Source organism: Notamacropus eugenii, chromosome 7 (assembly GCF_028372415.1).
Source record: "Notamacropus eugenii isolate mMacEug1 chromosome 7, mMacEug1.pri_v2, whole genome shotgun sequence".
Classification (NCBI taxonomy): domain Eukaryota; kingdom Metazoa; phylum Chordata; class Mammalia; order Diprotodontia; family Macropodidae; genus Notamacropus; species Notamacropus eugenii.
Genome location: NC_092878.1, coordinates 34,898,366 through 34,910,708, shown reverse-complemented (window position 1 = coordinate 34,910,708; position 12,343 = coordinate 34,898,366). Strand labels below are relative to the sequence as shown.

Below are 12,343 nucleotides of genomic sequence, written 5' to 3'. Positions count from 1 at the left end.
CCTTGAGGGCAAGAACTATTTTTGCCCTTTTTTTCATGCCCAGGAGTCATCATAGTGCCTGGCAAATCGCATCAATAAGGACTAATAGACTCTGACTCTCACCCCACTTCAGGTTCTTCTGATCGTATCCACGGCAGATTGGAGAGCTTTGTGAGTGAAGACCTGGTCCCCAGCAGGGATGTGGCCACTTTGCCTCGAGATGTTGCCTTGAGTCGCTCGACACTGTCCTTGAGCCGACAAGAGCATCCTCCACCCAGAAATGGGTCAGTCCCACAGGATTCTCTCCAGAAGAATAATCCTGGCCAGCCTCATGCCATCAGGCAGAGCTCTGCCTCTCCAGGCAGTGAGATGGTGACTTTGGAAGAGTTTTTGGAAGAGAGCAACAGGGGATCCCCCTCCGATGTAAGTTAGACATGACTGGGGAATAAACAGCTTTGGTTTTGAGCCAGGGAAAGAGGTGTACCACAGGAAGGACTGTAACATGGTCTTATCCGCAGGGCTGTGGATGAAGAACCAAGGGTAGTTGACGTATGGTGAAGAATAATTCATTAATTTGGGGCCATCGGTTTTCCCATTGTGAATTGAGTTGGCAACACCAATGGATATGTGTAGCTATGTGATACGGTAGATAGAATGCTGGACCTGGAGTGTCAGGAAGACTCCGGTTCCAATCCAACCTCAGACAGTTACTAGCTGCGTGATGCTGGGCAGATCATTTCATCTCTGCCTCAGTTTCTTCCTTGGTAAAATAGAGATAATACTAGAACCTACCTCCCAGGGTTGTTTTAAGGATCACCAGGCTTCATACCATTCATATTACAAGCGACCTTACCACCAGAATGTCACCTGAACTGTTGAGCCAGGGCTGTTTCATCACACCTTCTCAGTGCCTTCTTTCAGTCGGGTAGCAGGGTGAAGTGGTAGACAGTTAGTGTGTGACCTTCTAACAGTCATTTAGATTTTACTCAGCATCCTCATCTGTAAAATGGGCAGAATGTTACTTGGTTCTTTTGAAGAAAACACTTGCAGATCTTAAAGTCTGATGCAGATGTGAGCTCTTACTCATAAAATACAATGTTAAATACTCAAGATAAAATACAAAACAGTACACATTTAAGAAGTGCCTACTGTGTGCCGGGCACTGTCCTAATTAATTGCTGGGGATACAGATGAGGTCATGAGTCTTTTTCAGTTAGTGTTGTCTCATTTTAGTTACCTGATGTCTTTGCCTTTGACGATTGAGAGAGCTTTTCTTTTCCAAGTTATAATTGGTAAAGACTCTATACCAGGAGTGGGGAACCTGCGGCATCAAGACCACATGTGGCCCTCTAGGTCCTCAAGTGTGGCCCTTTGACTGAATCCAAGCTTCACAGAACGAATTCCCTTAAGAAAAGGATTTGTTCTGTAAAACTTGGACTCAGTCAAAAGGCTTCACCCAAGGACCTAGAGAGCCACATGTGACCTCAAGGCCGCAAGTTCCCCATCCCGGACTGTACCATACCTTCAAGGTATATCTTTCCTCCCTTTCTTATCTAGTCTCCGAAAGAAAAGCTATCTACATCAGCTGTCTCTGCTTCCTTTCCTCTCCCTCACTTCTCAACCCTTTGCAATCTGGCTTTCAGCTTCACTGAAACTACTTCCTCTGAAGTTACTGGTTATCTTTTTAATTGCTAAATATAGTGGTCTTTTTTTTTTTTCTCAGTCCTTCTCAGCATTATCTATTGCATTCAACACTGTAGACTACTCTCTCCTGGACACTTACTCTCTGCTCTCTGGGTTTTTCATAATGCTTCTCTCTGATCAGTCCTTCATCTCCATTGCTGGGTCAGCATATACACTTTACCCCCTAACTCTTGATGTTCCCCAAGATTTTGTCCTGGGTCTTCTTTTCTCTTTGTTTTCTCCCATGGTAACCTGGGGTTAATAACTTCATGGGTTGCTCTCTGTGTTAGTGACTCTCAGATCTACAAATCCAACCCCAATGTCCTCTGTGACAAACTCCAACTCCAGTAGCCCTCTTATTGTCTATTGAATTTCAAACTGGATGTCCCAGAGACCTTTTAAACTCATTATTAATGACCTGATAGACTCATTATCTTTCACCCAAATTCTTCTTTCTTGCAAAAATCTTCCAAAAATCTTTTTTTCTGTCAAAGGTACCACCATCCTACCCTCCTCACTCTCACCCCACATATCCAGTCAGTTGCATTGTTTTTGCCTCCACAGTATCTCTTGCACCCAACCCCTTCTCTTTATTCTCATAGCTACCCTTAGTTCAGGCCCTCATCACCTCTAACCTAGATTATTCCAGCAGCTCCCTAAGTTGGTCTCCATGTCTTAAGTCTCTGGTCTATGCTATTCATTGCTGCACATGTAATTTTCCTTAAGCTCAGATCTGACCATGTGTCTTCTCTACTTAACCAACTCCAGTAGCTGCATCTTACCTCAAAAATGAAATATAAATTCCTCTGTTTAGCCTTTAAAACCCAACACACCCTGACCCTAGCCTCTATTCCAGACTCATTGGACATTAATTTCCTTCCTCCTACGTGCTATAACCCAGCCAACGTGACCTCTCTGTTCCTCCCTCATGGATTCTTGTCTCCTGTCTACTCTGCAGTGGCTTTCTCCCAGACCTAGAATGCATTCTGGCCTTCCTTACACCCTCTAGAGTCCTTCCCTACCCTTTGGAAGTATCTCAGTCACACCTTCTGCATTATGCCTTTCTTGATTCCCGATTCCTCCTATAATACTTTGCCTTTCACTCATTTGTGTGTGTATGCATACATGTATTTCGTAACTTCATGTTCATACTGCTTATATTTTTCCACATACTAGAATGTAAGTTTGTTATGAGTGGGGACTGTTTCATTCTTTGTACTTAGTGTAGCCCTACCCAGCTACCGTAGTAGCTGAGAAAACAGTATGTGTTTAATAAGTGCTGGATCGTTGATTGATTGATTGGTTAGGACTTACTAATAGTACAATTAATTTTGATTGTTCTAATAAGGTAGATGTAGTAGCAGAGAAACCAAAGCTGCATGACCTATTATGTGTAATAATTCTTCAGGGAGCCTTGATTTCATCAGTAAGGGCACCCCACTCCCTCCTCACAGCATAAAGCAAAATTCCTCTGTGCCTTAGTAGCTGTTGAGTTTTTCTGACCAAAATTTATTCTTGGCCTCAATAAACATGGCTAGGCTGGTCTGACCCAACAGATTTTTAGCACATCAGCCCCATATTTAAGGTTCCCAAAATGGTAGGACCCATCCCGATTTGTGCTTATAAATAGTTACTTCCACAACATGATGAGGCATTCATTGAAGGAAAACTTAAGAAATGCAAACTTAGGGTGCAACAGTTAGAAGCATTTGGTCTAAAATGAGGGTGATGGTAATGTTGCTTTTCTGGCCTGATTTCAACACTCCAAGAGTGTTCAATATTAGATATTATATTCAATATTCAATATTAGATACCACATTTGCATAAGATTTTGCCAGATCAGGGTTTTCAGGCAGGAGAAGTGAAGACTTATGAGCGAAAATAGTTCTATTTCAGCGACTGTCCAGCAGAAAAGGAATTATATTGTATGGCTCCTTGATGGGAGGCTGGGGCCTGTGGTTGTAGGAAGTTGTAAGAAGGCAGATTTCAGTTCGTTGTAAAGAACTCTTATCGTAACTAGAGCTGTCCAGTATTTGAATGGACTGTTTTGTGAAGCATTCATTTAACAGACATATATTAAGCACCTTTTGTGTTCAGAACACCATGCTAGGCACATTGCGCTAGGTATTGGGAGAGATATGCAAATTTTACAGAAGGTGTGGTCCTTACTTGTGGAACTTACTAAATAGTCACTTAGAGGGAGAGATATACACTGTTGCCTGGTGCATGCATGTAAGAATTGCAAAACAATTTTTTTTTTAGCAATCCAAAGGATAAAGTTATTGTTGAACAGGAGGGCTCAGCAGAGGCTTGTTGGAGTTTAAAGGTAGAAGAGAGAGTATGTGGAATATCATGAGTAGTTACAGAAGTAAGAGACTACATGGTATATGTTATAAGGTGGAGAAGAGAATGATGAGGATAATCGCTTTTCAGTTTTCTGATCTAGCATCAGATTGCCAAGCACCGGATATCACACAAAGGAAGTCTCTAGAGGTTTTAGAGTAGTGGGTATCATCGTGGCTAACTAGATATCTATAATCACTGTGGAGGGTGGCTTTTTATGGGTGGGGTTGGAAGCCCTGGTAGGTAGGAGGTTGATAGATAGTCCCAGGTAAACAACTATGAGGGCTCATAGTGGCAGGAAAAGTAGAGAGATTTGAGAGTTGTTATGGAGCTTGAATTAGCAGCACTTGGTAACTGGAGAAGGGTCCATAATAATCCCAAGGTTTCCGATGGTGGCATCATAAACAGACATGGTGGAGTCAGAGGGAAGAATAGATGTGGGGTTGGAACAAGGGGGAATAAATTGGAGCTTGAACCTGTTGAGTTTGAGATGCTAAAGGCATCCCAAATTTGCGTGTCCAAAACAGAACTTGTTGCTTCCTTTCTCCCCACCCCCAGCCCCCCAATTTCTCTCCTCTTGCAGACTTCCCTGTTACTATCAAGGACACCAATCATTGAGGCTCACAACCTTGAAGTCAGTTTTTTCACACTTAGCCCACCTATCCAGTCTGTGGCCAGTCTTATCATTTCTATCTTCACACCATCTTTTCAGCACTTCCTCTTTGTCTCCATCTCGGCTGCCACCCTGGTGTAGGCCCTCCTTGCCTCATGCCTGGGCTATGTGGTTGATCTCCCTAGTTGGGTTTCTTTTGCCCTTCTCCAATCCATCCTCCTTCCAGCTGCTAAAGTGATTTTTCTGAAGGCTTGATAAGCTCTACTGATTCCCTCTCATCTTCAGGATCAGATATTAAATGTGAAGCCCTTCTCAAGTGGTCCCTTCTTGCCTTTCCTTATTTACCTACCCTTCTTTACTCCTCTCTTTGACCCAACAATTGGCCTTCTTTCCTTGCCTTGTACAAGACAGTCCCATTTCCCATCTCCATGCCTTTTCACTGGCTACCTCCCCCACCAGGAATGTTCTCTTTCCTTGCTTGTGCCTTCTCTGACTTCTTTTAACCCTTGCAGACTTTTCCTGGTCCTCTTCACTGCTAGTGCTCCTCTGAGTTTACCTTTGCTTACACTATATACAGCTTATGTATGCTGTCAACCTGAAAATTTAGTCAAAGGGGCAAACAGGTGAGGTGATGTACAGATTCATATTGTTTATTCCAAAATGCTGAAAGCCAACAGATACATGATCATGGAGCCAGAAGGAAACTTCTGACTGTCTGATAATAAGGATGACCAGGCTTAAATCTGTTTTAGGACAATCCAAGGATGTCTGTGTCCCTCAGATTGATGGTCTCTCTATATATTTAACTATACCATGAGAAAGAAAGTTTCTTAGTTGAATAAGTTGTAAGTACAATAAGATAAGAGAGTTGACACTGAAGTGTCCATTGAAGTTATGACCCAGGATATCTGTGTTTTCTTTACCCTTAACATGCCACAACATAGTATATGCCCTTAAAATACTAAGATATGGAAAAAGTTCCATTATTCAAGATAATGTCTTAGGTTCAGGGCCTCATAAAGAATGCTAAGTCAGCCCCATCTGGTCTTGTTGACATAGGAAGAGATGTTAGTTTACTTCAGAGAACAAAGTGGCTGTTAGATCTAACTTCTTCTTCTGATTGATTAATTAGGCTCTGGCCCTTATCAAAGTCCAAAAATGATATTAAGTGATTATCAATACACAGTTATTTTCATGTGGCCTCCCTATTTAGAATATAAGCTTTTCAAGATAAGAAATGTACTTTTGCCTTTGTATCCCAACAGCTTAATACCTAGTAAGCCCTTAATAAGTGCTGACTGACCAACATTCAGGTAGAAGTTTCCTCTAAGCAGTTAGAGGTTCATTGATTTAAACTGCAGAGATCATCTAGCCCAAGTTCTCCCTCCTCATTTTATAAACAATTAAAACTTAGAGAGGAGACTCAAACCCTGGCATTTCTGACTTAAAGGCCATCTCCATCCACCATTGATTGATCGAGCTCAAAGGAGAATTCAAGACCGGAGATGGAGATGTGAGAGTCATCTCCATAGAGGTGATCACTGAAACCATTGGAGTGACTTGAGATTGTGGAGGGAGAGAGTATAGAGAAGATTAGAGAGATGAGGAATGTGTCACTAAGCAGTTTGTCATCAAAGTAGGTAGAGAATGAAGTGATAGAAGAACCAAGAGAGTGTGGTGTCCTTGAGGCCAACAGAGGAGAGAATTGTGGGTGTCAAAAACTGCAGAGAAATCAAAAAGGATGAGGATAGAATTCAGGATCTCAGATTTAGTGAATAGGGTAATTGGTGAGCTTTTTAAGAGAAGTTTCCATAGAGTGGTGGGGGTGGAAGCCAAATTGTATAGAGTTAGGAGAGAGTTGAATGGTTAGGAAATGGAGGCATTGTTTATAGACAACTTTTTATATGGTTAGCAGTAAATAGGAAAAGAGAGTTGGCACAGTAGCTAATTAGAATGGATGGTTCATCGTTAGGTCCAGACAGAGTTTGGATGCTCACTGGATAATACCGAGAGAAAGCCAACTCAGACCAGGGCAGTATGTGAAGCCAAACTTCAGTCCCCAGCCAGTATTCTTGGCTCCCTAAGCTTGGCCCCAGCCTCCCTAAAGCCTGCCACTGGGCAGACCTAAGCAGGCCACGCTTGCCCCTGCCCAAGTGCCCTAGCTGGTAAAAGTGCTTCCCTGAGCAGAGGCTTCAGCCTGGCTTCTTCAGACTCAGAGGTTCCTTCCTCCCAGGGACATAAAGATTATATCATGATAGGCACCATAAGCTAGGAGGATTATGAAACAGTCTCTGACTCCAGATCACTGATAGTGACTCCTGTACATCTTATATCCACTCTGGTACTTATCCCCAGTGCTCATGACTTTGTAGAACCTTCCCTTCCTAAGTATGTATTAAGCACCCATTCTGTGCCAGGCACTATATATGCTAGGGACACAAACTAGGCCTGCCCTCAGGAAGCTTACGTTCTTGTTGGAATGTCTCTTCTTCCTAAGATAATTGGTGGAAGGTAAGGAGGGAGGAGGAGGAGGAGAATGTGGCAGACCAGAACTGGTCTGGGTGACTGGTATTAAAAGTTTGCCACAATCTAAAAGCTAGATCATCTCCATGCTGGTCATCTTGTGTTACCTGTTATTACCATATATTTAAATTTGTTTTCATGATCACCGTCTGTCTTCAGTCCCATTCTCATTCTGTCCTATTACTTCTTCCCTTTCAGTGGTGACACAGCTTAAATGAGACTGAAATGATCATTGCAGCAGTTTCTGTTAGAAGCTGATTCACTATACCTTTCTTACCTTTCTTACCATTCCCCTCCTCCTTTCTTCCAATATCCGGAACCTCAGGGGCTAGAGGACCCAGTCCTTGGGCCTGCAGTTCATGAAGAGATGCTGAGGCCAGGAGAGGGCAGGGCCAGCTGGGGGGGGGGGGGGGGGGGGGGGCGGAATGTGGGAGAGAGAGGGTGGAGCCCGAAGTCTTACTCAAACAACCCAAATAAGACTTGTTGGTCTCTATGGTGGCTTTGAGAAGTTCCTGCAGATGCTACGTGATGTGACAGACCTTGACTTACATTTTCTCCCTTTGCCTCCGGATTGGTAGTAAAGGCCTTTCTGTAGGAACAGAAAGCACTGATTAGTTCACTGGTTTGGGCTGAAATGGTTCTGCAGCTCAGGTGGTGAGGATCCACAGATGCTGCAGCTTGAGTGGTTAAAAATTGGCAACAGTTAGACTGGTCAATAGGATGTCACAATGTAATTCATATTCACATGCATCCCATCTCTTGTCTCTTCTAGGTTCTCCACCTTTCTCATTCTGTCTTTTTTCTATCTCCTTTTCCCTTTCTTCTTTCTCCCTTTTCCTTCCCTCTTCTTTTCCCTCCCTCCTCTTTCTCCTTCCTCCTCCCTTTCCCCTTTTCCCCTTTCTTCTCCTGCTTCCCTATTCAGGGTAGTTCTTTGCAAAAATAAAAGGGAGTGTTAGGGTGGTGAGTACTAGCAATCTTTCATTAGCCAATTTATGGATTATCCACCCCTTTTGCCAACTCCAGGTAATTTTAATGCTGGCTTACACCTTCAGGTTGCAAAAAAAAAGGCAATAGAATTCAGACCAATTGGTGTTCTAGTTCTTTGGTTGAAAACAAGAGAAAGAAAAGTTAAAATGGGTGACCACATATTTAGGTTTTAGTCCTGGCTCTGTTTCCTTTAGCAAGAAACTTTCTTTCTCAGTTTTCTCCTCTGTAAAATAAGAGAATTGGCTCACATGGCTCTTTCTATCTCTAACATTCTATGACTCTTCTTAAATCCATTATTTGGATTCCCTGATTCTACAGGCTGTCCCTCCACTCCATTACCACAGCTATTCAGGTGAGGGTTTCCCACAAGAAACAGCAGAAGCAACTCATTTCAGTTCACTTTGTCTCATTTGTGTGCTTTTTTGTTACACACCTGCCATGCACCATGTGTAGAATTTCATTGTGACACCCTGGGTCAGAAAATGGATTTTCAAAAATATCCCTTCTCACTCATTTTGATATTTTCTCCCTACTTTTCCAGGATACTTCCACTGGCCGAGATGACCTACTGAATGACTACTTTAGAAAGGCCAACGATCCTCCTGCTATTGGAAGCCCTCTGGGTCCCCCTGTCAGGAAAGAGGGAACAAAAATGCCCACCAACTTTGTGGCACCCACCATTAAAATGGCGGTCAACACAGCTGAAGGAAAGCTGCTCAAACCAGGCCAATATGTGAAGCCAAACTTTAGACAGACAGAGCCTGAGCCCCTGGCCAGTACTCCTGGCTCCCTGAGATTGGCCCAGCCTCCCCAAAGCCTGCCACTAGGCAGACCTAAGCAGGCCATGCTGCCCCCTCCCTCAAGCACCCCACAGGGTAGGAGTGCTTCACTAAGCAGAGCCTTCAGCCTGGCTTCAGCAGACCTTCTCCGTGCTAGTGGGCCAGATGGATACAAACAAGAGTCTGCACAGAAGGTTGGAGATGCCCATGGGGGCAAAGAACCAGGCAGCCAGACCCTTAGGCTCCCGCCATCCTCCAGCCTGCACACTCTCTCCAGAGAGAGACCCCAGTCTGCAAAGATCGTTGGTTCTTCTCAGGGTCCCAGCTCCCGTAACCGTCAGTTTGACTCAAGGCGCTTTTCCTTGGCTCCCCCAAAGGAAGAGAGACCACTTCCTCATCAACAATCTTCCACATCTCCCGCCATTTCCATGAGTGGCAGTGGGACAGGCATTGCCCAGCAGCAAGAACGCCTCAGCCCTGGGGTAGGACAATCCTTCTCATCCATACCTATCTCAGTGGCCAGGACCAAACCCAAGACTCCACCACACACTGGGGAGGTGGCTACTATCGCTCCTGTCCGAATGGTGCCCCACTTGCCCGAGGGAGAAGGTCCCTCTTGGCAAGGCCAGAATGATGGATTCACGTCCAAAAGCCAGACTAAAGTTCCCGATTCTACTCACTCTCCCGGACTGGAGGAGTTCAGTAGAGGCGGGGGCTCAAAAAGTACCCCTGGGTCTCCAGAGCCTAGTGGAGACCAGCAAACTGTGTGGTATGAGTATGGGTGTGTCTGACCTGTCCACTGGTATGAATAGAGCCATATGGTGAAACTACTGACATTTTGGTATTGGAGTATGTTGGCTTGACTTGTCTTCCTGGTTTTTTGTTTTTTTGCCTGTGGTGCAGGGAAGAAAGGGGCAACTTGAGAATAAGGGAGGGGATTCTAAGATTTTTTTTTTTAACTGAAACACTGTGCCAAGTCTTACAGAGCATTCCACCCCCAAATTTGTAATTTGTCCTGTTTTATCTGCTGCTTCCAGTAATTTATTTCTCCTGAATGAAGTAAACTTTAGCATGGTCAATATTTAAAATTAAATGTTAAAACTTTCCTTCCCTCTGTTCCAGACACTATCATAAATCCCTGCTAAGACGCTTATTTTGTTTTTGTCCTTCTGGAACCAGTCTTTAAGAACCGATGGATTCATAAAATTGAAAGCTGGTTTGAACTGGGTTGGTATAAGAGAAATTCAAGGTGTCATCAGTGTGAGTACTCCCTCCATAGACCTGGACCTCTGCGCACATTAATAATCATCTTTCTGATTTACTCTTTCTCTCCCCCTCCCCACCTTACCCCCCAAAAAATTATCTTGTGGTGGCCAGTTTTCTGGTGATAACTTTTCCAAATTTAGCTAGATTGGCCAGCAAGTAATGGACATATGTTTTATCCCTAGGCCCCATACCCTGAGCTTTCTGGCTTGGTAAGATCTGTCCAAGCTTACAGTCAGCTCCTGGAGAGAATACAGAAAACATTAGATCTGAGTCAATTCCAAGAGACAACTGGGAACCATTGTGTTAACCAATGTAGCTGCCATAGGGGAATGTCCCAGAGCTGAGATTATTTTTTAAAATGAAGCCTTCAGCAGCTAAATTTTAAAAGTCCCAAGTACCCTCTGGATCCTTGAACCAAGGATTCTTTGTTTTCTCTGACAATGGTGATAGACAAGGTTAGGTCAGGGTGCTTACCTGCCAGCTCAAACCAGGTAGCCTGTGCTTCAGCTCTCAGTCCCCAAGAGCAAGGTTGGGTTACCTTTCCTTTAATTTTTCTACAAACACTGGATCTAATATGTGCTAGAAGATGGCCCTGGGGGGAGGCAAGAGGAAGGCTATTTCCCAGGCCTACTATTTGTAAATAACATGTAAATGAAAAGAGGCTTAGTGGCTTCCTCCACCTCCATCCATTTCTTTATTGAAATAATTTTTCAGAGTAGAAACCAAATTTCTTTTAATATATTATATATATATATATAATCTATAAACACACATTGGGGAGGGGGGGGAATCTATTTATGTTACACTGGGTGTACCTCTTTTCTGTCAGGAATCTCCTTGGCTGCTTTTACGTAACTGATCAGACTCATGTCATTCATTCTGTCTCACGATTGTTTATAAAGGTGCTTTTCCTGTAACATATGAAAACATGGTGATTTTTTTCTTCCCTAAAGATGTCCCTTTTGGTGATTTGCTGACTTGATCTAGTGAGAGGGATGGAAAAAAATTGTAAAATGTTAAGAAGATCACTTTAGGAGTTGCTCCTGGTAACTTGTAGTAAACCACTTTCTGGAACACAAGGACAGGATTTTAATAAAAGTGGAGAAAGAAACATTCTGGGCTCTATTTTTGTATTATAGAAAATTTCTTGGAGGAGAGCTGCCGGGAGCTTTCTGTCTTTACTGCTTTAATTATTAAACTACCTTAATTAGCAATCTGGCTACAGGTGCTGTTAGTGCTTGCTTTCCTGAGACCCTTGTTGACAGGCAGGCATTTTAAATGTGCTAGAGAGCGCGCCAGAGAATACAGTTAAACCTTTCTTCGTACAATAGAGGCGTTCTTGAAAAACTGGATAAATTGAATTTTTTCTTAATCTTATTTTTATTGGTATCTTTTTTTTTTTACATCATTTTCTTTCCAGGTATTTCCCCCACTTTGCCCAGGAAGTTTTTGTTGTTGTTGTTTTTAAGAAAGAAACAGAAAACCCGACATAATCAACTCTTAACAGTATATGCAGGAGCCTACACCCATAGAAAAAAAGGAAGCTACATTTTCTCAGCTCCTCCTGAGGAGACCAAGCTTGATCATTATAGCTCTGTACCACTCAGTTTGAGGTTTCTGTACTTTACATTTTGTAAGTATCGGTTTCTGTATTCTGGATCAGTTCATGTGGATCTAAATGTTCTTCTCTAAGGTGCATGGAATTTTGTAAAATAAGGCTAATACTTGAGAGATGTGTAGTAAGGAAATTCAGTGGATAGTTTTGTGATATAAATTTATCACCTGTAGTGATAGTAGTAGAAAGAGCACTACGTTGGGGGACAGAGCACCTGAATTCAAATTCTGATTCAACTACTTGCTTCCTGGGTAACCTCAAGTCAGGTCTAGGCCTTGATTGACTCATCTGCAAAATGAAAGGTTTAGACTAGATAATTTCTAACTCCTGTACTCTATTTTAAAGGCAAAATTTAGGCAGTTTGAAGTTCAATGTAAGGAAAAGTTACCTATCTGTTAGAACTGTCCAGAAATGGAATGGATGGCCTTAGAGGAAGTGGATTCCACTGAAGGTCTTCCAAGAGAGAACTGGTAACTGCTGGTCTGGAATTGTCTGTCCTTTGTATTGGAAAAGGCCCCAAGTGGGCAGATTGATATTGGCTCTCCCACAGGTTGG

At 43.1% G+C, this 12,343-nt stretch overlaps 1 protein-coding gene across 2 annotated transcripts in view; it reads left to right on the top strand.

The window, feature by feature from the left end:
- The window catches only part of CCDC88C (coiled-coil domain containing 88C), a 221,126-nt gene extending 209,842 nt beyond the window's left edge, over positions 1 to 11,284 (top strand). For both annotated transcript variants that reach the window (XM_072625525.1, XM_072625526.1), the window contains 2 exons: positions 113 to 402; positions 8,670 to 11,284. In XM_072625525.1, coding sequence (XP_072481626.1) covers positions 113 to 402; positions 8,670 to 9,698 — 1,319 coding nt within the window. In that variant the 3' untranslated portion in view covers positions 9,699 to 11,284. The remainder of the gene's footprint in view (positions 1 to 112; positions 403 to 8,669) is intronic.
- The last annotated feature ends 1,059 nt before the right edge of the window (positions 11,285 to 12,343 follow it).